The sequence below is a fragment of the Tenrec ecaudatus genome, chromosome 10, assembly GCF_050624435.1.
Source record: "Tenrec ecaudatus isolate mTenEca1 chromosome 10, mTenEca1.hap1, whole genome shotgun sequence".
In the NCBI taxonomy this organism is placed as follows: domain Eukaryota; kingdom Metazoa; phylum Chordata; class Mammalia; order Afrosoricida; family Tenrecidae; genus Tenrec; species Tenrec ecaudatus.
Window position 1 is genome coordinate 76,142,959 of NC_134539.1, and position 26,749 is coordinate 76,169,707.

General features: G+C 53.4%; 1 protein-coding gene across 1 annotated transcript in view; it reads right to left on the reverse strand.

The window, feature by feature from the left end:
* The window catches only part of LAMC3 (laminin subunit gamma 3), an 80,031-nt gene extending 54,810 nt beyond the window's left edge, over window positions 1–25,221 (reverse strand). Inside the window, exons 1-2 of the mRNA XM_075559091.1 lie at window positions 24,849–25,221; window positions 7,654–7,958 (exon numbers count right to left, since the gene is read on the reverse strand). Of these exons, the coding sequence (XP_075415206.1) occupies window positions 7,654–7,958; window positions 24,849–25,221 (678 nt within the window). The remainder of the gene's footprint in view (window positions 1–7,653; window positions 7,959–24,848) is intronic.
* Window positions 25,222–26,749: the final 1,528 nt, after the last annotated feature.

Genomic DNA, 26,749 nt, shown 5'->3' on the forward strand with positions numbered 1-26,749 from the left:
CAGTTACAATCTTGGAACTCCACAGGGGGTCCCCAAGTCAGCATGGACCCAATGGCAGTGAGTTTGGGTTTTTGGGTTAAAACAAGTGTCTGACTGGGAGAACTTGCCTGCAGCCATCCACTACTGGCAGAGACATGTTTCAACACGCTTTGTTTGGAATAAACCTGAGTAGGAGAAAGACGAGGCTCTCTACTCCCATGAAGATTACATCCCTGGAAACCCGCAGGGGCAGCTCTCCCCTGTCCTATAGGCTTGCCGTGAGTCAGAATCCGCTTGATGGCAGTGAGGTTTTGGCTTTTTGGGGGATGGGGGTTTGGGTCTGAAATGGCTCAAACATGCCATCGAGATGCATTTCTAGCGAGCAGCCCTGATAGCATAGCGATTACATGTTAGGCACTAACTGCAATCTGTATTTATCACCATTGGCAATTGACGTGCAAGAGTTGGAAGCAAAGGGGCAGGAATTCGAGTTGGAAAATAGAGTCTTAGTGATAGCAACAAAGCTGGGGATCCCCGATGGAATTCTGCAAGACCAATGACTTGTTTTTGAGATGTATGAACTGGAAACTGAGTAGCAATACTTTTTCTTTAAAACGTATTCTGAGCTTTGCGCTTGCTTGCTCACTTACTCCTCTTTGCAAACGGGGCCACGAGGATTCACCTGTCAGGGATCGAAGGTTGGAAAAGAGGCTTTGATTCTGCAGGCAGGTGCTGTGGCGGGCGTTGCCACAGAGACCGGTGACAGCTGCCTGTAGAAGCAGAAGCTCTGATGGGTGTGGGGAGAAAATGTGAAATTGTTCACGGCAGATGAGTAAGCAAGCACGAGTCAGCCCGTGCCTACCTTGCATATTGGGTAATCTGACACAGACAGACCTTCACAGACAAGTCACCCGCCTCGTGTGATGTCTCTCCCACCAGAATGTAAGGCCCATGAGAGCAGGGACTTGGGGTCCCTGCACCCCCAGCCTCTGTCTGGCACAGAGTAGGCACTTGATAAATACTTGATCATGGAGCAAGAACTTGGGGAGGAAGTGGGGGGAGAAGCCACGTGAGGCTGACATTTCCACCCGCCTGCTGCTATAATCAGAGGGCGCTCCGGCTGAATGCTAATCAGCATTTAAATTCAGCCCAGGAGTCCCTGGTTCAGCAATCAGGCTCATCAGTACTGAGAGGCAGCTCCTGGCATCCTGTCTTCTCTCCCCAGGATAACCCGGCCCGTGGGGACTCGCCTGCTCCCCTGCACTTGGCTGCCCATGAGCCCACTGCCTGGGACCCAGGGCCTCAGCCGAGGCAGTTCTGGCTGGCACAGAAAACTTCAGTGGCCTCTCGACACTTAACTGGCTTTGCGCTGGAGTTTGCACCAAGTCTCCGTCATCTGGGGCTGAGTTTCCCTGGTGAAAATCCAGACTCTGCTCCGTGGTCCGGGGGTGGGGCCTATGCTGCTCCACCTCTGACCAGTGCCCAGGAGGTGCTGTGGCCGCTGGGGCCGGCTCTTGGGCCCGGGGTGCGAGGATCCAGCCATCCACAGCAAAAAGCACTGCTATCGGGCTATTCGGGTTCTCCAGGAAAAGAAAATGTCACCCAGTGAACTTGAGTGTTGAAAAGTGAGGATGTTGCTTTAAGGAGTAAGTTACGCGTGACCCAAGCCAGAGTATTTTCAAGCACCTCCCGCGTGTGTGAAAGTTGGACATTGAATACGGAAGCGTTAGGGAGGAGTGGCACATTTGCATTAGGGTGCTGGTGAAGACTGCTGAAAGTGCCCTGGGCTGCCCAGAGAACAAACAGCTCTATCTTGGGAGAAATAAAGCCAGAATTCTCCTTCCGGTCGACTCTGCACTTCTTGACCAAGTATCTAACGAGTGTCTGCTCCATGCCGGACAGAGGCTAGACTCTGTCTCACGCACTCTGGACGTGTCAGGGCAGACCAGTCCCTGGAGAGGGACGCACGTCATGCTTGGTAAAGTGGAGGGGCAGCAAAAAAGAGGAAGACCCTTGGCCAGACGGAGCGACCCAGTGGTGGCCACAATGGGCTCAGTTTCAGAACAATGGTGAGGACGGCGAGGACGGCGAGGACGGCGAGGGCAGTGCTCCTTTGTTCTGTTGGTTGCGGGCTAGGCCCCTATCAACCCCAGTGAATGCTGGAAGATGCCGTGGCAGCCACTGGCACCCCCATCACTGTGGGCTAGCAGAGTGCATTCACCGCTGGGCTTTGCATAACAACCCGATGTGGCTCGGCCTCCGGTTCTCTCCGTGTTCGTTCCTTATTCTCCCCACTTGACAGGCGAGGAGAATGAGGCTTAATGAGGGTAAGGTCAGGCCATGCCTGGGCTATAAAGAAAATCCGTTCCTAAGTGTGTCTTCGAGTTGAATTTGTAGGGGATGCCGAGCAGGTGCACGAGTCCGTATTTATTTAGCCTTACTCCAAACCCACTGCCATTATGTCCATTCCAACTCCGTGATGCTGTGAGACCAAGACAGCCTCGTCTTTCTCCTAAGAAGCGGCTGGTGGATTTGAACTTCCAACCTTGAAGACAGCAGTCCAATGCTCACCCCACAGTGTCCCTCAATGTTGACCCAGCAAGCTCCTTGCCTTTCTTTGGTGTAAGAAAATGACTTGAAGGTGACGGTGACAAGAAGGTGCTGCCAGCAGGGACTGTTTTCATGATTTGAAAGTGAGGGGAAATTTGCATAACACCAGAGCAGGAGTGAATTGGCTACACCAAAGTCATTAGTTGCTTGGGATTGACTGGCTTCTGCTCCAAATGGCACCCGTTACCTGGGTTCAGCTCTGTCCCCCAGGACACCAGTGCCACTGGGCTAGCCTGCTTCCCAATATTTACCTGGACACCCTCATCACACCGGAGCAGCCCAGAGAGGACAGGGCATGCCCAAGGTCCCCCAGCCCGTGAGTGACAGAATGGGCAAGCACCCTCCTCTGGCTCCAGTGTCTGTCCTCTGTCCCAGGACTGGCTCAGTCAGCACTTGCTCATGTCTGCAAAGAGATGATCATGAGGGACGGAGGGGACAATCTCTGAGACACCAGGCTGTGTGCGGGGAGAGAATAGGGCTGGGCCCCCCTGACTCACATTGTGGGGGGCGAGGCCCACTGTATGCGGGGCATCTGTAATGGTCCCGCTGCAATCTGGGTGGGCTCTGGGCTTCTCAAAGGAGCCCTGGTGGCATAGTGGTTACGCATTGGGTTGCTAACCACAAGGTCAGCAGTGTGAAACCACCAGCCACTCTGTGGGAGCAAGAGGGGGCTTTGTACAACCCTGCAAAGAGTGACAGCCTCAGAAACCTATAGGGGCAGCTCTACCCCATCCCATAGGATCTCGATGAGGCAGAATCGACTCGATGGCAGTGAACTTTTTTGTTTTGTTAATGATTCCCAAAGTGGGCACTGGAAACCAGGCGGACTGTGAAGGCAGATGCTTATACTTTACCTTGATTGTGGCCTACAGTATGAAGATGCTCATTGCCCAGGAGGGCGCGGAGTAATTTTTTGAGAAGGGGGCTGTAGGCTAAATAAGTTTGGGGACCCCTTCAGGTAGATGGAAGCTCCGGAACACAGCAGTAAGGACTCAGGGGAGGGGAAGCCCTTGGACTCTAATTAACTGTGTAATTAGTGCTCCATCTGCGGCCCCTGGACTCTGGTAGGCTGATTTGGGTCCACCAGGTGGGCTCTCTGCCAACATCCGTGTTCCTTCCATGGGGACCAGAGGGCGACCCGGCAGCCACGCACACACGTTTTCATGACCTGTCAGCCTCTTCTCCCAACCTGGCTCTCCCCTACCCCGACGTCAAATACTCTGAGGATGCTCCCTTGGAGCGGGCAGGGTGAGGGAGCACTGCCGGTCAGGCTTGGCCTTCTTGGCCCTCCTCTGGCCCTCAGCTTCTGCCTGGGAGCAGTAGCGGGGATACTTTTAAAAGGGTCATTTCTAGTAGGGGACCGTGTCCAGGATGCATGTGGCAATAGCCTGTCATCAGACACGGCGTCCTGGCAGGGGCCTCCGGTGCCGCTTCTCTTCAGGTGACATCGGCAACACAGACGCAGTAGCTGCTCCTTTCCACCAGTCTTCATCGGACCTTGGCCGATCATCTACCCTAAAGGTCTTTCAGCGTGTTGAGCAGCGACTGCCACTTCCAAGAAAAGCATGATGGCGATGTGAACGCTTTGTCCGGCGATGAGCAGAGCTGGGCATTCAGAGCTGTAATGCCAGGGCAGCACAGGTTGGACACAGCCTTCTGGGCCTCCGTGTCCTTTTGGGGGCCAGAGAGGGCTGTGAGGTGGTCTTAGCAACACAGCACAAACGGGGTGGCTTCTAAGAAGGTGAGTGTATTGCCTTCAGGTTCTGGAGGCTGGAAGTCCGAGATCAGGGTGTCAGCCTTGCTGGTTCCCCCGTGGTTTAAGGAAGACCCTGCTCCACGCTGCTCTCCTCGATTCTGCTGGGCTTGCAGCAGCAGCGGCACCTGGCACCCGTCCTCTGCCTCCCTGTCACTTCTCTTGCATGAAGACACCCTCAGTTGGGGTCAGGAGCAGTGTCAGCTTACCCAGTGAGCCACGGGCTTACTTGTGCTGACTTACTAATCCGTGGCAAACAATCACAGGCTTCCCTGCACTGGAGCTTCTGCCTCGAGGTCTGGCATCTGTCTCTGTCCCAACCCCACAGAACCTGCCCACAGAATCCAGGACTCTTCTCAAATGTACAATCTTGGACAGGAATCGGTGGGAGAAAGACAAGCCTTGCTACTCCCATAAAGAGTGGTGACAGGCTCAGAAATCCACAGGGGCAGTTCTACCCTATCCTATAGTGTCACTACGAGTTGGCATCAATTTGATGGTGGTGAGTTTTGGTTGGCAGGGATGGAGAACCCTGAGCTTACTTGTGCTTGTGCTCCCTTTTCACACAAACACACACACACACACACACACACACACACACACACACACACACGGTTCATAACTCCCCACGACTTTCATCCAGGAGGTGGGGAAACATGTTAGATTGTCCACGACACAGTAGCAAGTGGCCCACCATGCCACCAGCTCCTTGGTACCAGGGCTTAGGACTTTAATGTCTCTTCTGCAGGTGACACACTCCATTCAATCCTTAATGGCAAAGAAATGCTTTCACAGTGTCGAAAAAAGGGAGTGGCAGTTTTTTTACCTGGGCTGGGGCCTGTTGGAACCCAGGGAAATGGACCACTGTCCTCCCACCCCACCCCACCCCCATCCCGCTCTCTGAGACCACCCAGCAATGACAAGCAGACCCACATGTTTACAGAAAGACACTGACCACAAGTAAGTGTAGGTACAAACTGGAGTTGACAGCCCCCCATGGGCTGCACTGGGAGGACCTATTTCGCTAGGCACGATCACAGCGTCAACCCCCCCACCCCCACCCCCAGCCTTCTGCTGGGAGTCGTCAGCGAGAGCCCACAGTGGGCCATGTTGCAGTTCTTTCAGCTTCACCCTGGACCCGACAAGCACAAAGTTCCATTCCTTAGTGTTTGCACCCATCCCGGCTCGTCACCAAGGACAGGGGCCGCACCATGGGTCTGCTCCCTGCACATGTGACCTGGTTTGGAAACAGTCTTTGAAGATGCTACCAAGGAACATGGGGTTACACTGGAGTAGGGTACGTCCTGATCCAACCCGAGCGGTGCCCTTGTACAGACAGGAGAAGGAACCCAGAGACAAGACACTCCGTGCCGCCCAGTCGCCAGGATGGTAGAACTGCCCCCTGGGAGTTTCTGAGACTCGGTCTTTATGGGGCAGAAATCCCAGCTTTCTTTCTCCCTCAGAGAAGCCAGTGGCTTTAAACCGCCAATCTTAGGGATCACAGTCCAAATCATGGCACAATCACTATGCCACGGAGACGCCTAGAAGCTGGCCACCTCCCAAGGGAGGCACCCAGAAGCTTGCCATCTACTAAGGGGGACACCTAGACACTGGGCATGTACTAAGGGGGACACCTAGATGCTGGGCATCTATAAGGGGGACACCTAGATGCTGGGCATCTACTAAGGGGGACACCTAGATGTTGGGCATCTACTAAGAGGGGCTGAGAATGGCTGCAAGCCAGGGATGGTCTGGAGCGACCAGAGGCTGGGAGAGACCAGGAAGCATCCCACCCCTAGAGACTGGATTCTGACTCCTGTAAATCCCCGGTTACAAACATCCAATCCACGGACAACTCCTACCTGCCCTGTAATATGTTAATCTGACCTCACTTTGAACCTCGCCACAAATTATCCATCAGTCACCTTCGCTTGCAAGGCCTACAGGTTTTAAATCATTGAAAAAGCCGAGTCTTGTCTTGCATGAACCAAAACCCCTGGCTGTGCAGTGGATCCCAACTCCTAGACGTGATGGACAGGATTTCAGAGGCTGTGAATCTCGATGGGACAGAGAGCCTTGTCCCACTCCTGCAAGCCGCTGACAGGTTCAAACGGGTGACCTTGCAGTTCCACATGAAGCCCATTATGCCACGAATAAGGCTAAATAAGAGCCACACCACCCGTTCTGACCCACCTACAAATCCCACTTAGAGACACATTTCGGAGCGGCCTTGTGGCCACACTAGCGGCTCGAACTGCTAGTCGTCAGCCCAGGGGAACGAATACAGCATGCCCATGCGCTCTCCAGCCACCTGACACTGGTGGTCATGATTTTAGACACTGCAGATATAGACCCATCCCATCAGCACTGAGGGTTCTGGAGGCCCCCCTGCATCGAACCCAGGACCCCGTGACTCCAAAGCTCATGTTCTTGTCATGTGGCCCAGCTTATCCTCCTTAAAGTCCTCGGAGACGTGCGGGGTAGGTGCGGCTCGGTTCCACAGAAAGCGCTGGAGGTGCACTGCCCGGGAGCCTTGGAGACTCAGATCTGGTCTGGGTCACGTAGCCCCTGGTAAGCCCTTGCCTTCTCCAACCCTCAGTTTCCCCATCCACTTAAGGGCAGCTGCCAATGGGCTCTTGGGAGCTGCAGGAGTCGGCCACAGGAGACCAAACTCCCTGTCATCCAGTCAATTCCGCCTCATGGAGACACTACAGGGCAGGGTAGAGCTGCCCCTGTGAATGTCTGAGACCGTAACCCTTTACAGGGGTAGACAGCCTCATCTCTCCCACGGAGCAGCTGGTGGTTTCAAACTGCTGAGCTCGTCATTAGCAGCCCAGCTCATCACCACTGTGCCACCGAGGCTCCTTCCGGGACAAAGGAGGGGATAACACATAAAATGAAACCTCACTGCCATCGAGTCAATTCCGATTCCCAGCCCCCTACAGTACAGAATAGGACCACTCGTGTGGGATTCTAAGACGGCGACTCTTCACAGGAGTAGAGACCCTCGCTTTTCTCCTGAGGAGTGGCTCGTGGTTTCGAACTCAATTGGTAGCCACCAAGCCACCAAGACTCCAAGGAGGGGACACTTTCATTTAATTCAACTCTCATTCATTCACTTTCATCTGATTCATTCTCAGGCGTCCACAAAAAGATTCAAACGCAACAAAGTTTCTGATGTGTTCAGTCTGGAAACTGTGACATCGCTCAGGGCCTCTGGGGCCTAGCTACTGTAGACTTTCCTGCGATCCCCCCTGCTCCAGGCATCCTGCCCCCGCCCAGCCCTCAGGGAAGCCCCCTTCCTCTCTGACCTGCAGCACGGGGCTCTCCTCAAAGTTGTAGGCGCTGGGCCGGCCCTCCAGGGTGGAGAAGGCCACGTTGCCTCCGCTCAGTGGGGAGATGTCACTGAACTCAGAGGTGCAGAAGGCCACCTGCTCATCCTCGCCGGGGTGCAGGTACAGGTCCTCGGGGCGGCCGTAGGTCTTCTCGCAGGAGGCACTGTAGTACTGGTAGGGCACCCACGGGTCTCCGGCGCGACTGCGCTTGTAAATGGCGAAGCTCTCCGGGCGGCTGGTGTGGAACTTCAGCCTCACGTATGTGATTTCATAAGCCTTTCCTGCAGCCAGGAGAGATGGAGCCCATGAAGCTGGAGTTCTGGTCCCCCAAGACAAGAGCTGCCACCTCTGCCTCTCGGCATCCACAGTCTTCCTTACACACTGAGGAGGACTCACGCAGCCCTCTGCTGAACAACCATGCCCCGTGTCAGAGCTAAAACTCTAGAACACCCAGAAGAAAATATAGGCGTCCATTGTTCTGACCGTGGGTTGGGCAAAACCTCTTTGGGGAACGATACTAAAAGTGACCCCCGCCCTGTGCCACCATAGAAATCTTGAACTTCATTCAGAATAAGACACGTTTTCATTTCAAAATATACCATTGAGAAAATGAATGAAATGGTTTTATTAAAAATGAAAAACATGTTTTGGAAATGATGATGGCAGCACATGTACAAATGTGCTTGATACAATGGATGTATGGATTGTTACAAGAGCCCCCCAAAATGATTTATTAAAATTTTTAAAAAGAGAAAAGTTGGAAATGAAACCACCTACAGAATAAAAAGGAGAGAGAGAATATTTGGCAAATCCTGTCATCTATTAGGGGGCTTGTCTCTAGAACCTATAAAGAGCTCTGACAATTCAATAATTAAAAAGGCAAATGCCCCCACTATTTTTCTCCAGTAAAAAGATGTACAAATGGCCACCAAGTACATTAAAGGATGTTTCATGCCACTAGCACAAGAAATAGCAGGAAAATACAGACTCGAGGTATTACCCACTAGGCTGACTGGAATCGAAGGACAGAGATAGTCAGTGTTGGTGACAGAGTGGGGGGATTGGGACGCTTTGCACTGCTGGAGTGGGAGAGAGTGGGGGGCTTTGTGCTCCCATAAAGAGTTAGAGTCTCAGAAACCCACAGGGCAGTCCTGCCCTGTCCACCCGGGTCTCTGGGAGTCAGCATGGACTCTGGCAGTGAGCATGGGGTTGGCAGCCACGGCGTGGGTGGGAGTGTAAAATGGGACAGCCACTTCGGAAAGCCCCCCTTGGTCTCCACAAAAATGTCAAAACACAGCATTCCTGTGTGACCCAGACGTCCTGCTGCTGCCCGGAGGCAGCGCAGGTCCAGAAACACGTGTGTGCACACTCACGGGTGCACGGCGGCGTGACCTAGAACAGCTCCAAGCCGAAGAAGCAGCTCAGACATCTGCCAGCTAGCCATGGAATCAATAAAACATGGACATCCACTCGATGGCTAGTTTCTGGCAACACACAGGAACAAAGGTCGGATGCATGGGGCTGCAGCCAGGGTGAACCTGGTCCACGTGGGGCCAAGTGGAGGAAGGTGGTCTGTTGATATGAAATACCTCGAACGGACAGGCACCAAGAACAACACATTTGAGTACTGACTGAAAAGGTGGCACCATGTGCCTGGTGGACTTCTGCTGTCAATTTGAGATTTAAGAGTGAAGGGGTGGCGGGAGAAACAGAGAGGGATGGAGAGGGAAGGGAACACAGCCTGGCCCACCCAACCCCGAGGACGATATTCCTGCTCAGAGCAGACAACGCACCGAGAGGACCATAGGGCCGGCCCCACCACGAGACACAGCGTCCCTCACTAAACCATAGCACTGCGGGGGACAACACCAGAGACACAGTACAGGAATTGTGCCTGATCTGATCCCATCGTACTGGGACGAAACACCAAGGACATGCAACAGAGCAGCAAGGGAACAAAGCGACAAAATCCCCAGGAGGATACCAAAAATAGACTTTGGGGGCAGAGTGTGGCACCCCATCAGACTCAACTGGAAAATACTCCTAAAGGTTTAAAAATAGACCTGGAACCATTTATAGGCTTTTCCTTTCCGTCATTGACTTTCTTTTTGCTGTTGTTATTTTGTTTTTGCTGCTGTTGGTATTGTTTTGTTGGTTTTGTTTTCCTTTGTTGTTTTGTTTGGCTTTGCCTGGTTTTGTGCATATTAATGTCTCTACATGTCTATCTAGATAAGATAGGTGGGATAAACAATTGGGGGATAAAAACAATGGAACATATAGTTCTGAGACAGGGATATGGGAGAAAGGAAGGTGGGAGAATGGAGGCAGGGGGTGGGGGCAACCAACCCAGGCACAAGGGAACAACAAGTGAACTAAAATCAATGGAAAGAAGGGCGCAGGATGCCTAGTGAGGCTTAATCAAGGGCAATGTACCAGTGAGGAATTACTAAACCGAACGAAGGCTGAACATGATGGTGAGACAAGAGGAAAGTAAAGGGAAATAGAGGAAAGAACTAAGAGGCAAAGGGTATTTATAGAGGTCTAAACACAGGCATGTACATATGTAAATGTATTTATATATAACCATAGGGAAATAGATCTATGTACTTATAGCTATATGTTAAGAATTAAGGTAGCAGATTGATAGTAGACCTTGACTCAAGTACTCCCTCAACACAAGAACACTTTGTTCTAACAATCCTTCATTCTGTGATGCTCACCTTCCCGACCCGATTGCTGAAGACAAAGCAGGTGCATAAGCAAATGTGGTGAAGAAAGCTGATGGTGCCTATCTATCAAAAGATATAGTGTCTGGGGTCTTAAAGACTTGAAGATAAACAAGTGGCCATCTAGCTCAGAAGCAACAAAGCCCACATGGAAGAAGCACACCAGCCTGTGCGATCACGAGGTATCAATGTGCTAAGGTATCAGGCATCTAAGACCTAGAACAAAATCATACCAATGTGAAGGGGGTAGGGTACGAGGAATGGAATCCCAAAGCCCATCTGTAGACAGTTGGACATCCCCTCACAGAGGGGTTACAGGGAAGAAATGCACACAGGGAAGGGTGTATAGCATTGATGAAGCACACAACTTTCCTCCAGTTCTTTAATGCTTCCCCCTGCTCTACTATCATGACCTCAATTCTACCTGACAAATTGGATTAGACCAGAGCATGCACACTGCTACAGATAAGAGCCCACAACACAGGGAATCCAGGATAGATAAACCCCTCAGGGCCAACAATGAGAATAGCGATACCAGGAGGATTAGGGGAAGGTGGGGGCAGAAATGGAGAATGGATCACAAGGATAAACATATAACCCCCTCCCAGGGGGATGAACAACAGAAAAGTGGGTGAAGGGTGACAGAGTACGATGTAAGATATAAAAATAAAAATCTATAACTTATCAAGGGTTCATGAGGAAGGGAGGGGAGGGGAGGGGGGAATGAGGAGTTAATATCAAGGGTTTAAGTTGAAAGAAAATGCTTTGAAAATGATGACGGCAACTTATATACAAATGTGCTTTCCACAATGGATGAATGTATGGATAAAAGATGTAAGAGCCCCCAATAAAAGCATTTAATTAAAAAAAAAAGAGTGGCGTTTAGCCTGTAGATCAGGTTGCAGCTCGATGACCTCATTTGCAGGTGCTATGGTGATAAATAACTTGCTAGATGTGGGACACTCACACACTGCCTGCAAGCCATTCCTTCTGGCAAGACTCATGGGGCTACACTAAAGCCCTGGAGCTGGAGGAGCCACGTGGAGACCTCTGACAGGGCCGAGATGCTTCTATGGCCACTGGATACACAAGACTTTCCACCCAAAGGCCTGTGATCTTTCTGCATTCGGCATTATTGCATGGCTGCATGAGTCTAAAGAGGAATGTATGGACTAATATTGGACATATGGGCCAATATTGGACTCATGGACTTGATCTGGACTGGCTTGGGATGTTTTCTTATTGTACAATTACTTTTATATACAGCTTTTTATCAGTCAGCACAGACTACCCCAACTTCTAGAGGGCCGTGGTCTTGAAAACCCTGTGGTGGGGAGTTCTGTTCTATACACATGGGGGTTGTCAGGAGTCAGAATCCACTCAACCAATAGTCTCGGCTTTTCTTTTTTTAGGGCTGAAGGATCTTGGGAGGTAATAAGGAGTGAGAATGTTTTAAAATGGATTGTGATTATTATTGTGTAGCTATCTACTACAACCCATTGATGGGTCTAGAAAACTTGAACTTCATCCAAAATGCAAAACATTTGCATTTCAAAGGCTACTGTTGAGAAAATGAAAACAAACCCCCTACAGAATGAGAGAGAGTATTTGCAAACCATGTTACCTGATAAGGGCCTCATACCTAGAGTCCACCAAGAGCTCTTACAATTCAATAATAAAAAGACAGCTACCTCAATTATCACTATCCAAAGAAAAGATTCACAAATGGCCAATGAGCACATAACAAGATGCTCAACACCTTTAGGAAAATATAGGAAATGTTAGGAAAATAAAAATCACAATGATATCGAGGTATAATGGAATTATATAAACAAGACCCAAACTCACTGCCACTGAGCTGATTCAACTGTAGTGACCCTAGGGTTCTCAACTGCGACCCCTTTGGGGGTTGAATGGCCCTTTCTTAGGGGTCGCCTGATTCATAACAGTAGCAAAATGACAGGAAGTAGCAACAAAAATCATTTTATGGTTGGGGGGGGTCACCACCACATGAGGAACTGTATGAAGGAGTCACGGCATCAGGAAGGTTGAGAACCACTGTCCTAGAGGGTACAGTAGAACTGTTCCATAGGATTTCCACGTCAGTAACTCTTTAGGGGAGCAGACAGTCTCATCTTTCTCCTGCAGAGAGGCTAGTGGGTTTGAACTGCAGACCTTGTGGTTAGCAACTCCATGCTTACCCCATTGCACCACTAGAGCTCCTCATCCCCCAAACTCACTGTCATCGAGTTGGTTCCAACTCACAGCGACCCTTTAGGGCAGAAAAGAATGTGTCTGCGGCTTTCCAAGACTGTAACTCTTTATAGAAGTAGAAAGCCTCATCTTCCTCCTGCTAAGTGGCTGGTGGTTTTGAACTGCTGGCCTTGTGGTTAGCAGCCCAACACATAACCCACGACACCACCAGGGCTCCACCAGGGTTCCTTCTAGCGCACACATGTTAAAAGATGAAAGAACCTCAGCCCTTTGGGCAGGCAGTTTGGCAACATGGGTGAAGAAGAGTCATCGAACTATTCTTGGCCTCTGATGGTGGAGCCTCACTTCTGGGAAAGGAGTCTGAATGCACGAAGATGTCCTAGACGAAAATCTGAAGCATAAGAGAGTGGCACAGTCGATCGGAAGACAAAAGGCCATGTGATGATGACAGCCGTCGAAACAGCTGGCCACGAGCTTGTAACACGAGCGACAAGCAGACGTTAATATAGGCCAGGGATAGTAAGGTGTGGGGCTCTCCGGTGTCTTATGCCGAGCCATCAGATCAACCGATAGCTTTTAACCTCTGGGAGCAGAGGCAGGAAAGAAAGATGCAGACTGACAGGCGTGTGGATTTGCTGTGACGTTCCTTCCTTTCCGGCTGTTCTCCATTTTCCAAAAATGTCCCTCAGGAAGCTTGTTCTAATTTAAAATCTGGAGAAAACACGCCTGTTTATTTTTATTTTTAACAAGCCATGGCTTTGCCATGTTCTGTTTTAAGATGTTTTTCAACGTGAAGTTGCAGCCCCGTTAGCACGCAAAGGCCATGTCCTTAAGACGGCGCGTGTATCGCCGGTGGCGCAGCGTCTGCTTCTGCAACGCGCAGGCTTCCAGCCCTGAGCAGGGCCGGTGGCTTAGCTCTGATCCTGTTCACACAAGGAGGCTACGCGGGAGGCTGCGATGGGAGGTGCAGACGCCAAGGTCAGCATCCACCAGCCGGATGCCGTTGGGAGGGGGGGAAGCTAGAGGCACTCAGAAGCTGAACCACTACTCTGAGAAGCCAGCCACGGATTCCAGGCAAGCAGCATGCTAGGAAATGGCTTTTTCCTCTTCAATCCCCAGGCTGGGAAGTGCGAGAAGAGGCAGGGACATCTCAGAGGCACGCGACAGGGATGTTTTGTTACCAGTTGATTAGAGAGGCCAAGATGGCAACTTCATTCTCACTTTGTGATAAACAGGTTTCTAATAAAGGCAGATCAACCCAAGGCTGCGGGAGGAAACTGCCTCAAAGACCCATAAACAGGGCCAAGAATTCGATTTGTAGCCCGCGCCAGCCCAGGGCCCAGAGAGGCTTCAGGGTAATTTAGATAGATGTGTTCCTATCAGGAACATCACCCTCCACTGCTAACTGGGGCCAGTGACACCGCTCCACTGCCTTCCCTCCCAGAAACCCAATGCACTGCCCGGGGGGCCTCCAAGCTCCTCCCAGTGCCTCACAAGGCAGTGCCACTCAGCAGATGCCCCAACCTCACTCCCTGATCCCGCCCCCTCCTCCCTCTCCAGACTCCAGCCAGACAGAACCATGAAGCATCCTTCCCAGCCTGGAGCTCTCCCCTTCCCTTGGGTACTGCCGCTCATCTTTGAAATCTCAAGTTCACAGAAGCCTTCTCTGACAGGGTTAGGTGCCTCATTGGGGCTCCCAATACCTGTGACCCCCATGGGGAGGGGCTGTCAATACTATGTTATGTCACAGGATAGGGATAGAAAGGGTTGTCCCTCCCATGCCTGAAAGCCCCCATCGAGGAGGTTGGAAGAGAATCAGGCGAGCATTAAACATCTATAAAGACCTTAACTGGGCATGCTCCTATTCAAGGCCCCCAGGTAAGGTGGGCAGTATACCTGCGGGGCTCAAACTAGGCCCAGGTGGCTTGATTCAGCCAATGGGATCAACCAATACCTTCCACCATGCCTCCCCAGCCGGAGGTTTAAGTTACTCTTCCCCACCCCCCCCCCCGCCCCACTTCTGCACTCGGTCTGGCCGCTCGCTCTCAGGCCTCGGTTCACCACGTGTGGATGCGCAGTCCCACGGGGTGCCCATGTTCAGTCGTGGGCCTTCGCGAGGTAGTTCGAGGTTTGGCACGCTTCCCTGAAATAGCATGTAATCCTTTGAGACCGTAAAACCGGAAACTTCTCCTGTCCTTTATAAAAACCCACTTGGATCAGGAGCCAGACTTCGGTGTGAATTCTTTCTCATGTGAGACCAAGAACCGAGGGATGACCCACCCGAGAAACCTAACACCTAGGCCTGGGCATAGCACCTGGCACACAGTAGGTGCTCAGCAAACACGGGCCCATGAGCCAGCAAGGATGAAGCATGACTGGTAGCTTCAGGGAGTGAGTGGAGACAGGCAGGTGGGACAAAATAGCTAAGACCCAACATGTAGGGACAAATCATGATCCCCGGATGAGGCCGTTGGACAGCAAGGACCACCATTCCGTGAGCACTCACAATGTGCCACGCATCTGGATAAGAATTTGATGTCGCTGTCTCATTGAGATACCCACGCACTCTCATCCTGGTATGTATTTTACTAATTACGGTGGCGAGGTGTAAGGGGCTCACCCAACATCCTGTGAAGCACGGCTGAGCTTCTCCACAACCACCAGCTTGCCTGCCCCAAAGTCTCTCTTCCCAGGGAGAAGGGGCTGCTGGGACGAGAATGTTGGTGTTCATTGAGACAGTAGAGGTCCACCCCACCCCACCCCCACCCCCCAGGCCTTCACCTGCAGCCTGGCCCAATAGCCGGCACGGCGGAGGCCCACCCGAGCCAAACACCAGGCACGCCAAGCCAAGTCTTCTCCAACCAGCTGGGACACAAAGCCTGACAAGAATGACACCAGTGTCACTCATAAACCAAGCCCACATCCGGCACCGGCTGGAGCTGGAGCTGGAGCTGGAATGGCAGAGTCTGATTGTGAAAAGATGGAAACAAACAAGGCTCTTTAATTGGATCCATCTGGGGTGCAATGGCCTGGGAGTGGGGCCGGAGTGGCAGGGTGGGGACCCAATTGGGGATGCGTGGGCAAGGTCGACCTGCCCTCTGAGGGCATGAGGAGCAGGCCAGGGGCTGCTCACAGCTTGTGGGGAAGGGAGATTACAATGGAGGTCCCTCGGCCCCACCATCTGGCCACCCAGCATGCCAGCCTTAGCCCTGGGCAATTCTGGGCATGGTGATTCCTTGTTAGGAGCTAGGGACTCCTCATGACCGTGGTGCCAGGCACCAAGACCCTGGCCAAACCCAGCCTGGGCCCCTCTCTGCCCTCCTACCTCAGGGCCAAGAGTCTGCGCCTCAAGGAAGGATGGAGACCATTAAGCCTGTTGTCTATCGTGGGGCCAGCAAACAGGCTGCCCCGGGTTTCGTGCTGAGAAAGATTCTGAGGCTTGGTCGGAGCTGAGACATGACTGCACAAACTCACACGTGAGGTAGCAGGGTTCACAAGACAGCCAGATGCACGTGGGGCCACGTAAAGGCTTGAGTGGGTGTGGTGAAGCGAATTTCCTTAAATATGGGTTTTCTATCCGTGTGTCTGTATCCCCCACCAAATGACTGGGCGGGGCCATGCAAATGAAGGGTAGAGGACTCTAACGTCGTGATTGGTCAGTTTTGCCATTTCTTAGAAATCTGGGCTATAAGCAAGACAACTGAGAAGCAGAAACAAGAGACAATCCCTGAGACCATCCATGAAGAAGACCCAGCAGCAGAGCTCAGTCAACGCGGCGCAGGTGGAAGGGACCACGTTTCAGGGAGACAGAGGCCACGTCAAGAAGACCAGGAAGTAGAGCAGCAGTCTGGCTTCCTGGCCCCTGGAGGCAGAGGAACCACATGGCTGAGAGGCTAGGGGCCAGACAGAGACATTGCGGCTGGCTCAAAACAGGCCTTCTGCTCCTGGCTCGTGGTAACCTGGTAATCTGTTAGCTTCCCCAACAAACGCCCGTGACTGTGAGTATTGTCTGTGGCTTCTGTGTTGCCGTGCAAGGGATTAGGATTATGGCACCGGGAGGGAAGCAGGGCTGTGGGAGGGACGCTCCGCATCAGATGGGGGAAAGAAGGAGGAGGTGTGTCTGATCTCCACCTGGAGGTAGTCAGCCATGGGCTCGTGTGGAGCTGGATTCTCCTTCTCCCTAGGGAACCAGAGGAGGGCAGGGGTGGCCCCATGCCATTTTCTCAGTGGGGATGATGGGGAGGAAGGGGCATCTCCCAGAACAAACTAGAGACCCGGGAGAGGCTAGATGGAAAGGGTTGAAGAGAAGGACTCGCATTCAACTCCTGCGTTGCTGCAGACACCACGGAGGGAGGGAGGGAAGGAGGGAGGGAGGGATGGACACTCTACTCTTCAACCCTAAGTCCAAGACCTCACGTGACACCACAGTCTGATGTCTAGGAGGCTGCTTGAATACATGGCCAAGGACACAGAAGGGCGACTGTACCTGGGTGAGGGTGCAGGACAGGCAAAGCCCGGGACATAAGCAGAGGGCATGCCCCTCGAAAGGGCTGGCACACAGATGAGGGAAAGTGAGGGCAGGGAGGCAGAGTCTGGAATGGGCATGAGTGGGGTCTAAAAAGAGAGGTAAAAAGGCCCAGAGGAAAGTGGGGGCCACTGTAAACAGCATGGCTAAGGGGTTTGGGAAGGACCTAGACACCCAGGAAGCTTCATTCATTCACGCCTTCCTCCACTCACGCCCTGGCTCCCGTGAGGGGGAAATGAAGTACAAAGTGACATGCAGGAGTTCATGTTCCAACACGTCCTGGCTCGGGGGCAAACTCGCTGCTGGGCAACCTGGGCAAGTGACTTGATGTGGGCCCTTAGTTTCCCGGCATACCATGCTATGGTTGGCCGCCGTCATGCTAGCCCCCAACTCAAGGCAACCTGGTCTCTAAGGAACAAAACGCTGCCCGGTTCCTCCCCGTGCCTAGCATCCGTTGCAGATTGGACCGTGGGCATCCACAGGCTCTCCAGGCCTGTTTTGCAGAAATCGGTCTCCAGGCCTTTCTTTCCCATGTCTCTTGGTCTAGAAGCTCTGCAGAAACCTGGTGGGCATCACAGGGCCCCGCTCGTCTTCACTGAGAGGGAGGGGGAGGTACGTGAGGGCTCTCCCCGGGAACCTGTGCCACTCACATAGGAGGCAAGGATTCCACCCTGGACCCACACTGCCCAGAACGGGCACAATAGGGGTGGCTAACAGAATAAAGCAGGCAAAGAAGGATCGATCGAAGCACTTGAATCATGGTTTGGCGAAGAGTACCGAAAGTCCCTCCGACTGCCAAAGAACGCACAAATCGGCCTTGGGGCAAGTGCAGCTAGAGTGCTCCTTGCACCTGAGGGTGGTGACAGTCTCACCTACTTGGGGCACGTCGTCTCAGGAGAAGGACATCCTGCCTGGTAAGGCAGACGGGCATGAAAGGAGAAAGGCCCTCAACCAGATGGGTGCCACGGCGGCTGCGAGACTGGGCTCATGGATGACGGTGGCGCAGGACCTGGTACGTTTCCTTTGCTTGTGCGTCCTCACGAAGCACTCAGAAGAGCGCACACCTGGGTCATGGCCCCAAACCTCCTGCTACCACCCATAGCGACACTGCAGGGCAGAGTTGAACGGCCCCATACGGTCTCCAAGGCTGACTCTTTACAGATGCTGACGGCCTCACCTTGGTGCTACAGAGCTGCTGCTGGGACAAAACAGCCCACCTTTTGGTGAACAGCTGAGCACTTAACCCTCGTGCCACCAGGGCTCCGTATGGTCTGGCCTGGGAGGGGCCGGCATGCAGGGACATTTATTTATTTATTTATGTTCATCTATTATTAATTAGGTGAAGGTTTACAGAGCAGGTCCTCATTTGACTTTCAAAGATTCGCACAGGTTTGGATTCAACTCATCCATCGCCATCTCCTGTCAATGCACCACCACGGATGCCACGCCCCCTCTGCCTCCTGCCTCCCTCCGCAGGCCTTCCTCACCTTAGAAACTTCCTTTGCTTCCTGTCTCCCTCCGCTTCCTTCCTCCCTCACCCTGGGAACTTCATCCTGGGGCAAAGGCTGCCCTTTTGATCTTATGGAATTGATTGGTCGCTCTGGGAGGTGACTAAGGGCCCTGTCTTTGGGCTGTGGGCGGTGGGGAGAGTGTCCCACCAGTCAGCCTGATCAGTTCCGTACAGCTAAATTCCAGCTGTTACTCCGTTCATTCACTCAAACACTTCCTGAGAGCCTACTTCGCTGGGGGTCCAGTGCTGGGCACGGGGTTGGGACAGCTGTGAAAACAGGCTCTCCCTCTGGTGGCTTGGTGTTCCTGATAGACAAACAAACCCAGAACCTCAACACAGAGTGACCCCAGACTGCCACGGAGGGATGGGGGCACTGCAAGAGTATTTGGGAAGGGCCCTGGCCCAATCCTGACTGGGGCAGGGCGGGGCTGCCCAGCATGGGGCCCATGGGAGCTCACCCTCTGCTGCCTCCCAGGGCTTGTACAGGGCCAGTGCAGTGTGTGCCCAGCTGGGTTTTGGAGAATGAAGGTGGGGAGGTAAGGTCTCCTGGGCTGATGTAGACATAGCTGTAAGGAGGAAGGGGCGAGCTGGCCAAAAGGTGGAAGGACAGCTGGCTACAGAGTGGCGTAGAGGTGGCCCAGAGCCTGTGGGAAGCTCCACCCCGTCGGGCTGCACAGATTCTTGCACCTCTCCCCGGCTTTGGACTCCTGGGCTAATCCTCAGTGGCCCAGGGAGGGACCAGGCAGCCAAGCACAACTGGGCCCAAGAACCTTGGGGCCACTTCTGTGGGTGGAAGCTAACCAAGGTTGATGCTGTGACCCCTCCGCCCTGAGGCCTTGTGTTCCAGTCAGAACCCCCAGGGAGAAGGAAGGTGGCCTTGGCCCCCCAAGCGATGGCCCTCGCCAAGGGAAACACAGCCTCCCACGAGACAGGAAGACACCATGGGCCAAAACTCTGGAGGCCCGGTTGGCTTAGGGATGCCTTGGAGGCAGCAGGTCCTCCTGGCAGTCAGTGCCCACCTCCCTTGTGGCTGGCCAGGCCCCACTGTCCCGCAGGCACTCCCTACACTTCAGCCACCCAGGCCCGGGGCGGAAGGGTCCGAGAAAGCACTGACCTGCCTCCTGCCTCCCACGTCTGTCCCCTCAGCTTGGAATGTCCTTCCCTCTGCTGCCCACTCCAGCCATATTTCAGATTGCAGCGAAGCCTGACCCCCACAAAGGAGGCTCACTCACCGCCCCCCCCCCGTACGAGATCAATCCCCACTCAGGGGACCCCCTGGTTGGACCCATCTCTGAGCAATCCCCACTCAGTGGACCCCCTGATTGGACCCATCTCCGAGGGGACTGTGAGTTCAGCAGGACTAGGGTTGATGGCAGGTGGGGGCGGGGGTTGTCTTGCTCACAGCCATGTCCCCTTGGCCAGCGCAGTCCAGGCTTGGCAATACTGAGGAATGAGGGAAGGTCACAGCGAAGAAATCAACCCTCCACACGGGAAGTCAGGCCCTTCCTCACTCCTTCCTTCCTCCTCACAGCTTCTCCTGAACTAGGGGCTCAGAACTATGGGGTGGGGAGGGGGAGAAAGCGGGGGAGGACCCTGAGTCTTTCCCAGAGATTCTTGGGAATCCAAGCAAGCATGTAGACTGGAAGGAAGAAGACACCCACCTTTGTCAAATAGCCACGGCCTGGGCTTGGACTTGGCTCTTCTTAGGACCGAGGCTTCGGTCACAATGAATGTGCATCATTCCCAAGTAAAGCACGGTTAGGGCTGGGGGCTCAAGGCCAGACCAAACAGGGTACAAAGCCTGTCTCTCTTAGGCATTGGCCTTGTGCTTTAGGCAACTGTGTGCCTCCTCTAAGCCTCAGTTTCCTCATCAATAGAAAAATGGGCCACGCTGGGGTGGGGTACTGAGCCAGTAGAGTTCCTGGCATGTGGTGAGTGGCCCCCTGAAAGGTCTGTTGCCCCAATGGCCACTACCACCCCCTCACTCTCTGCTGGCCACTTGGCCTCAGCCCAGCTTGCTTCCCTGGTCCTTGGTTGAAGCTGGGAGCAGTCGGATCCCCACTGCTGCCTTTCATCCCCGCCAGGAAGGCTCAGCTTAGTGAGTGGAGCTGAGGATTTGGAACAGATGTCTGGGAACTTGCAGGGGGCTGGGAAAGCGGTGACCTCCATCTCAGGCTGACCGGCCGCCTCTCCCTCCCCTGTCCTTCACAGGCTCTGTCCAGAGCAGCCCCCCCACCTCCCTCCAGCAGCCTGCTGGCTCTCCCCTCCCTTGAAGGAGTGGGGGAAGTAGAAGACAGAGCCAGCAGAGGTGATTCAAGGACTGAGGAGAGAAGGCTTCCACTGGGGGACACCCCTGACATCCCCAGATCTTTTCTCCCCACAATATTATGCAAGCCCTGGCTTAGCTTGGAGCCGGTCAAAGTCACACAGAACCACAAATGGGCTGAATCAGGGGCTGCTGTGGGACCCCAGCTCCCCTCGTGCGTCAATAGGGTTCAGGGTCAGCGTTGACCAGGCTCAGCTTTTTCCAATCCAGACAAAGGAACCTCAGCTTAGAGTTGTTCTCAGTAGAGCAACAATTGTCTGACACGATCCAGATAGATAAGGGCTTAGCTGACCCAAGCTCACAGAACCCATCCTGAGAGGTACCCACTCTTATCCCGAGTTTACAGAGATGCCGAGGGGCCAGGCCACTTGTCTGGGGGTGGCTGAGCTGGATCTGAGTCCAGAGCCCTTGTTTTGTGATCTGTATCCTATTCCATCTCTCAAACCAAACCAAACTCACTGCCACCATGTCGATTCTGACTCATACTGACCCTATAAGAACAGGGTGGAGCTGCCCCTGTGGGTTTCCAAGACTGTAACTCTTTACAGAAGTAGGGAGCCTCGTCTTTCTCCTACAGAGTGACTGGTGTCTTCAAACTGCTGACTTTGTGGCTAGCACCCCAACCCGTAACCATGGTGCTAACAGGCCTCCTAGTCCATCTCCCAGAGCAATCGAAATAGAACTGAGCTGGATCTGGAAGCAGAGGACAGGGGAGGTGACACCTCCATTCCCTCAGTCCCCATGTCATTTGTCCATTCTTGGTACACACACTCCCCAACTACCTCTCAGGTGCCTGAGGCTGGACAACATTAATGGGAGGGACCCAGCTCACGAGAAGACAAAACAAAACAAATAAATACACCGCCATCAAGTTGATGCCGGTTCATAGGGGCCCTATGGGACAGCGTTGAACTGCCCCCGTGAGTTTCCCAGACTGCAGCTCTTTACAGGAGTAGAAAGGCCCATCGTTCTCCCTTGGAGTGGCTGGTGGTTTCAAACTGATGACCTTGTGGTTAACAAGCCAACCAGTACCACTATACCACCAGGACTCCAGGATAAGATAGGCAGCTGTGAAACTTGGCTCCCCCTTATTGTGTGTGGCCTTTCCGAACCTCAAGTTTTTGCTGCCTCCAAGGATCCTAGGCAGAATTCAACGAGGTCACTCATGAAAGCACAGGATCCACCCCACTCAGTAGACGGTCCCCCACTGCTGTGGAGTCAATTCCCACCCATAGCAACCGCACCGGGTAGAAGAGGACGGGCCCATCGGGTTTCCAAGCCTGGCATCTGAGGGACTGCCTGCCATGTCTTTCTCCTGTAGAGGTGCTGGTGGGTTAGAACCACCGAGTGTTCACGTGACAGCAGAGCGGGGTACCCACCAAGCTGCCAAATGGACACTGCCCCCAAATATCAAATACTGGACCCCTCCCCCCGCTCCCTCCCCCACTTTGTTAGTGCTCAGCTGACACCCCCGCCCCACCCCCACTGCGCCCGTTCCACTGACACGTGCAGCAAATGGGCCAAGCCCACACAGCCTCATGGAACACTGCGTCTCCCTCCCAGGCACCCACCCCGTCCCGGGTTCCTTTCCCTGTGTCCCTGGGATCCTGCCAGCTCCAACCGGCCCGCAGCCCCCTTAGCCTATTTCCTCCACAGCCTTCCTCTCACCCCAACCCAGGTAGAGACCCTACTCCACCCTAGAGTCCCACCTACTGCTGGGGAGCCTCTCCAAGAGAAGGTGAAGACACCCTCGTCAGTGAGCTTCTTGGGACAGGCGCCGGCACCTGGCGGCTCTAAAGAAATGGCTCCTGCTTCTCACTCCAGTCTCATTTCCCGTCCTCCCAGGGCACTGTCACCTGGCGCCAGCAAGAGCCGACTGTGCTGATGGGTGGGAGAGTTCACGCCAAGGAGCATGTGAACAGGTCTGTGTCCACCCTCATGCAGCAATGCCATGTCCCCAAGTGAAATACTTAACCTCTCCGAGCCTCCATTTTTTCCTCCAAACGGGGGTGCTCTTTCATAAAGTTTTCTCCAAACTCCTTGGGGCCTGATGTGCTTCGGAATTCCAAAGCGCTCCGATTTTGGGACAAGGCGTCGGATTTACCATGCAGCGTGCTAACACCCTCAGTAGGTTGTGGGGCTGCAGGCTATACTCAAATGGGATTTCAGTAGCAATTTGTATGAATATTCATACTGAAAAGACTATAAATAGCCTCTGGTCAGCTTTAGCAGTCAAAATGAGTTATACAAAATAATAACTATGAAAAGAAAACAAAGCTTTGGGGGACTCTGACTTTTCAGACAACGGAATGCAGACTTATGGAAACACTTCCTCCCTGGAAGAGCTGCAGGAATGGCAGCAATTAAGAGGCTCGGAGGGTGCAGGGGCCCAAGGGGGACGTGGGTGGTACTAGGATGAGCCAAGGGGGCGGGCATTCCAGTGCCTTGAAACAAGGGGTGGCGGGAGTACTTTTTCAGCTACAAGAGTGGTTCTCAACCTTCCTAATGCCGGGACCCTTTAATACAGTTCCTCATCTTGTGGTGACACCCTTCTCCCAACCATAAAATTATTTTCGTTGCTACTTCATAACTGTAATTTTGCTACTATTATGAGTCAGGCGACCCCTATGAAAGGGTCGTTGGACCCTGCCCCCAAAGGGGTCGCGACCCACAAGTTGAGAACCGCTGAGCTACAAGCTGAAAAGTTAGTGGTTCAAATTCCCTGCAGGCACCTCGGATGAGAGGCCTGACAGTGTACAATGGGAAGATGGTAGTTTTGAAAACTCTATGGAGGAACCCTGGTGATTGGGCTGCTAACTGCAAGGTCAGCAGTTCAAAACCATCAGCCAATCAGAGGGAGAAAGACAGGTCTTTCTACTCCCGAAAAGCATTACAGTCTGGGGAACTCACAGGGGCAGTTCTGCCTGTCCTACATCGACTCGATGGCAGAACACACAAAGGGTTGCTATCAACCAGGATTGCCTTGCTGGCTCTGGTGGTGCTGTCAGGTAAGGGGTGGACTGCTAACCACCAGGTTGGCAGTTCAAACTCACCAGTCTCTGCTCAAGAGGAACGAGGACGCTATCTGCTCCCATAAAAATGCACAGCCTCGGAAACTCTCTATAGTTATGATAGCAATCAACTCAAGGGCAGGGGCCCTGGCGCCTTCCCAACAGCACCCAGCTGCTAACCAAAGGGTGGGCAGTTGGAATTGCCCGGGGCCGACAGCTTCTGCGAAGATCCACAGCCTTGGAATCACTCTAGCTCATGGGGTCTCCGTGAGTCGGAGGCGGCACTGGGTTTCTTCATAAGTCCTATTGAGTCCCTGGCAGTGGCTTGGTGTTGGCGCCTTAGCAAAGTAACCCTGGCAGCGCAGTGGTTAAGAACTCAGCAGCCACAGTAGAAAGGTGTGGGGTAGTCTGCTTCCAGCAAGAGTCTAGCCTGGGAAACCCTATTGGGCCCTTCCACCCACTCTGTAGGCTTGCTGTGGGTAGAATCTACTCATCAGCATGGGTTTGGGATTTATTGTGTGCGTGTGTTTGCCCCTTGGCCTGGAGTTGGGTGGAGGGAGGCATGGACAAAACTGGGCTTTCTTTGACCAGATTTACAGCCTCTGCCCTTGAGGGTGGACCCCTCCTCCCCCCTTGGGAGGTCACTTTTCCCCATCAACTGTTCTGCATCCCGATGGAAAAGCACTGTCCTTGCGTGCAGACTCAGCTCTCTGCAAAGAGCCACGGGCTTCAGGGGCCCCTTCCATCTATCCTGGGGCGCATGCCCATTCCCCTGGTACCCCATACACCAGTCCTCCCATCCAAGCCCCTGCAGGGAAGCCTAGTGGTTTGAGGACGCGGCTGTCTGGCCGCTGCTTACCCAGCCGGAGGGTGATGTTGACCGAAGCTGGGTACTGCACGCCGAAGGCCATGGACGGGCTCTGCCACCAGGTGGTCTCCTCCTGGCTGTGGAAGTCTGTGAGGTAGGAGGCGTTGTGGTGACGGGCAGGGTCGCTGGCGTCGCAGCGCTGGCAGTGGGCCGCCATGCCCGACGCACCCACGTGAGGACAGAAGTCCTCGGGCGGGTGGCCGCACGTGTGCGAGGCCTGGGCGCTCCTGCCAAACGCCACGTTCTCGAACACGGGCAGGCAGCGCTGCGGCCGGCCCGCGCCGTCGTAGCACGCGTCCATGGCCGCGCCTGCGGTGCGCGGGGCCAGCAGCGCCAGGCTGAGCAGGAGCGCGGCCGCCGTCATGGCCCGGCTCTGTCTGTCCGCTGCCGCCGCCTGTCTGGCTCAGAGCTGCGGAGAGTGACCGGTCCGCGCGAGGGGCTCCCCAACCCGCCTCCTGGCGGGCGGGACCCGCGGCTGGGCTGGGAGGGACCGACGACAGCCAGCACCAGGCCACCTCCCCAACCACTCCGTCCCTTCGCGCTCACCCCACCTGCTGGACGTGGCCGGGAGAGCCCGACTTCAGACCGGCTAACCTGGCCTTCCCATCTCGCTTGTGCTGGCGGGGGACTCTTGCCTCCTTGGGCCACTTCCTCATCCACAAAACCGGGCTTGTAATGACACAAGTTCATGACCATCCTCGTCAGCTGTCCATAAAACCCCAAACCCAAACTCGCTGCCATCAAGTCCAGGCTGACTCCCGGTGACCCTGTAGGACAGGGTGGAACTGTCCCGGTGAGTTTCCGAGACTGTCACTCTACTGGAGTAGAATGTCCCCTCTTTCTCCCCAGGAGCAGCTGGTGGTTTCAAACTGCTGACCTTGAAGTTAGTAGTTCAACTTGCAATCACTACTGGACCAAGGATTCTGGTATTTAAATAAGGATTCAGATATTTAAATATCATTCAAACAAAGGGAATGGGCTCTAACTAATCTGTGGAATGGAACTGATGCCAGAAATCATTCTGAGTAGGGTTAGTGTTTGATAGCACCCTAGGTATATGTGGTAGTTACATAATCTGGTGTCAATTGGAAAGGATTAAGAGTGAAAGAGTGGAGTCTAGCCTATCGATCAGGTCATAGCCAATGAGTCCTCTGCATGGGCATGGCCTTCTCCTGAGGATTCTGAGAACTCCTGTATTCCTCCATGGAGGCAGGAGACTCTCTCTCTCTTTGCTCACTCCCTGGGAGACATTGCAGCTGACAAGACACATTGAGCTAGGCTAGTGCCGTGAGCTGGAGGATCCATGTGTAGACCCCTGCCAGCCCTGAGAAGCTTACACTGCCACTGGATCCACAAGACTTCCCACCCACTGGCCTGTGATCTTCTACATTCAGTGTCATTGCATGTGTTTCGTGAGTCTGAAGAGGATTTTATAAATCAGTATCAGACATATGGGCTAATATTGGACTTATGGACTTGATCTGGACTGGGCTTGGATATTTTCTTAATATAAAATTACTCTTTATATAAATCTCTTTCTTATACACTATGAGTGTCCATGAATTTGTTTCTCTAGTCTTCCCAGTACATAAATTGTATATAAAATTTTCTTGAAAGTTCAAGGTGAAATGCAATGTTGTCCTCATTGTTAATTGTCAGCTCTGACTCACAACCATCTTTTGCATGACAGAATAAAACACTGCCTGGCCAGACGCCATCTTTACAATTGTTACGTTTGAGCCCATTGTGGCAGCTAAGGTGTCAATCCATCTCATTGAAGGTCGCCTCATTTCAATGCCCTTTACTACTAAGCATGATATCCTTCTCCAGGGACTAGTCTCTCCTGACAACAAATCTGAAATATGTGAGACAAGGTCTCACCATCCTCACTG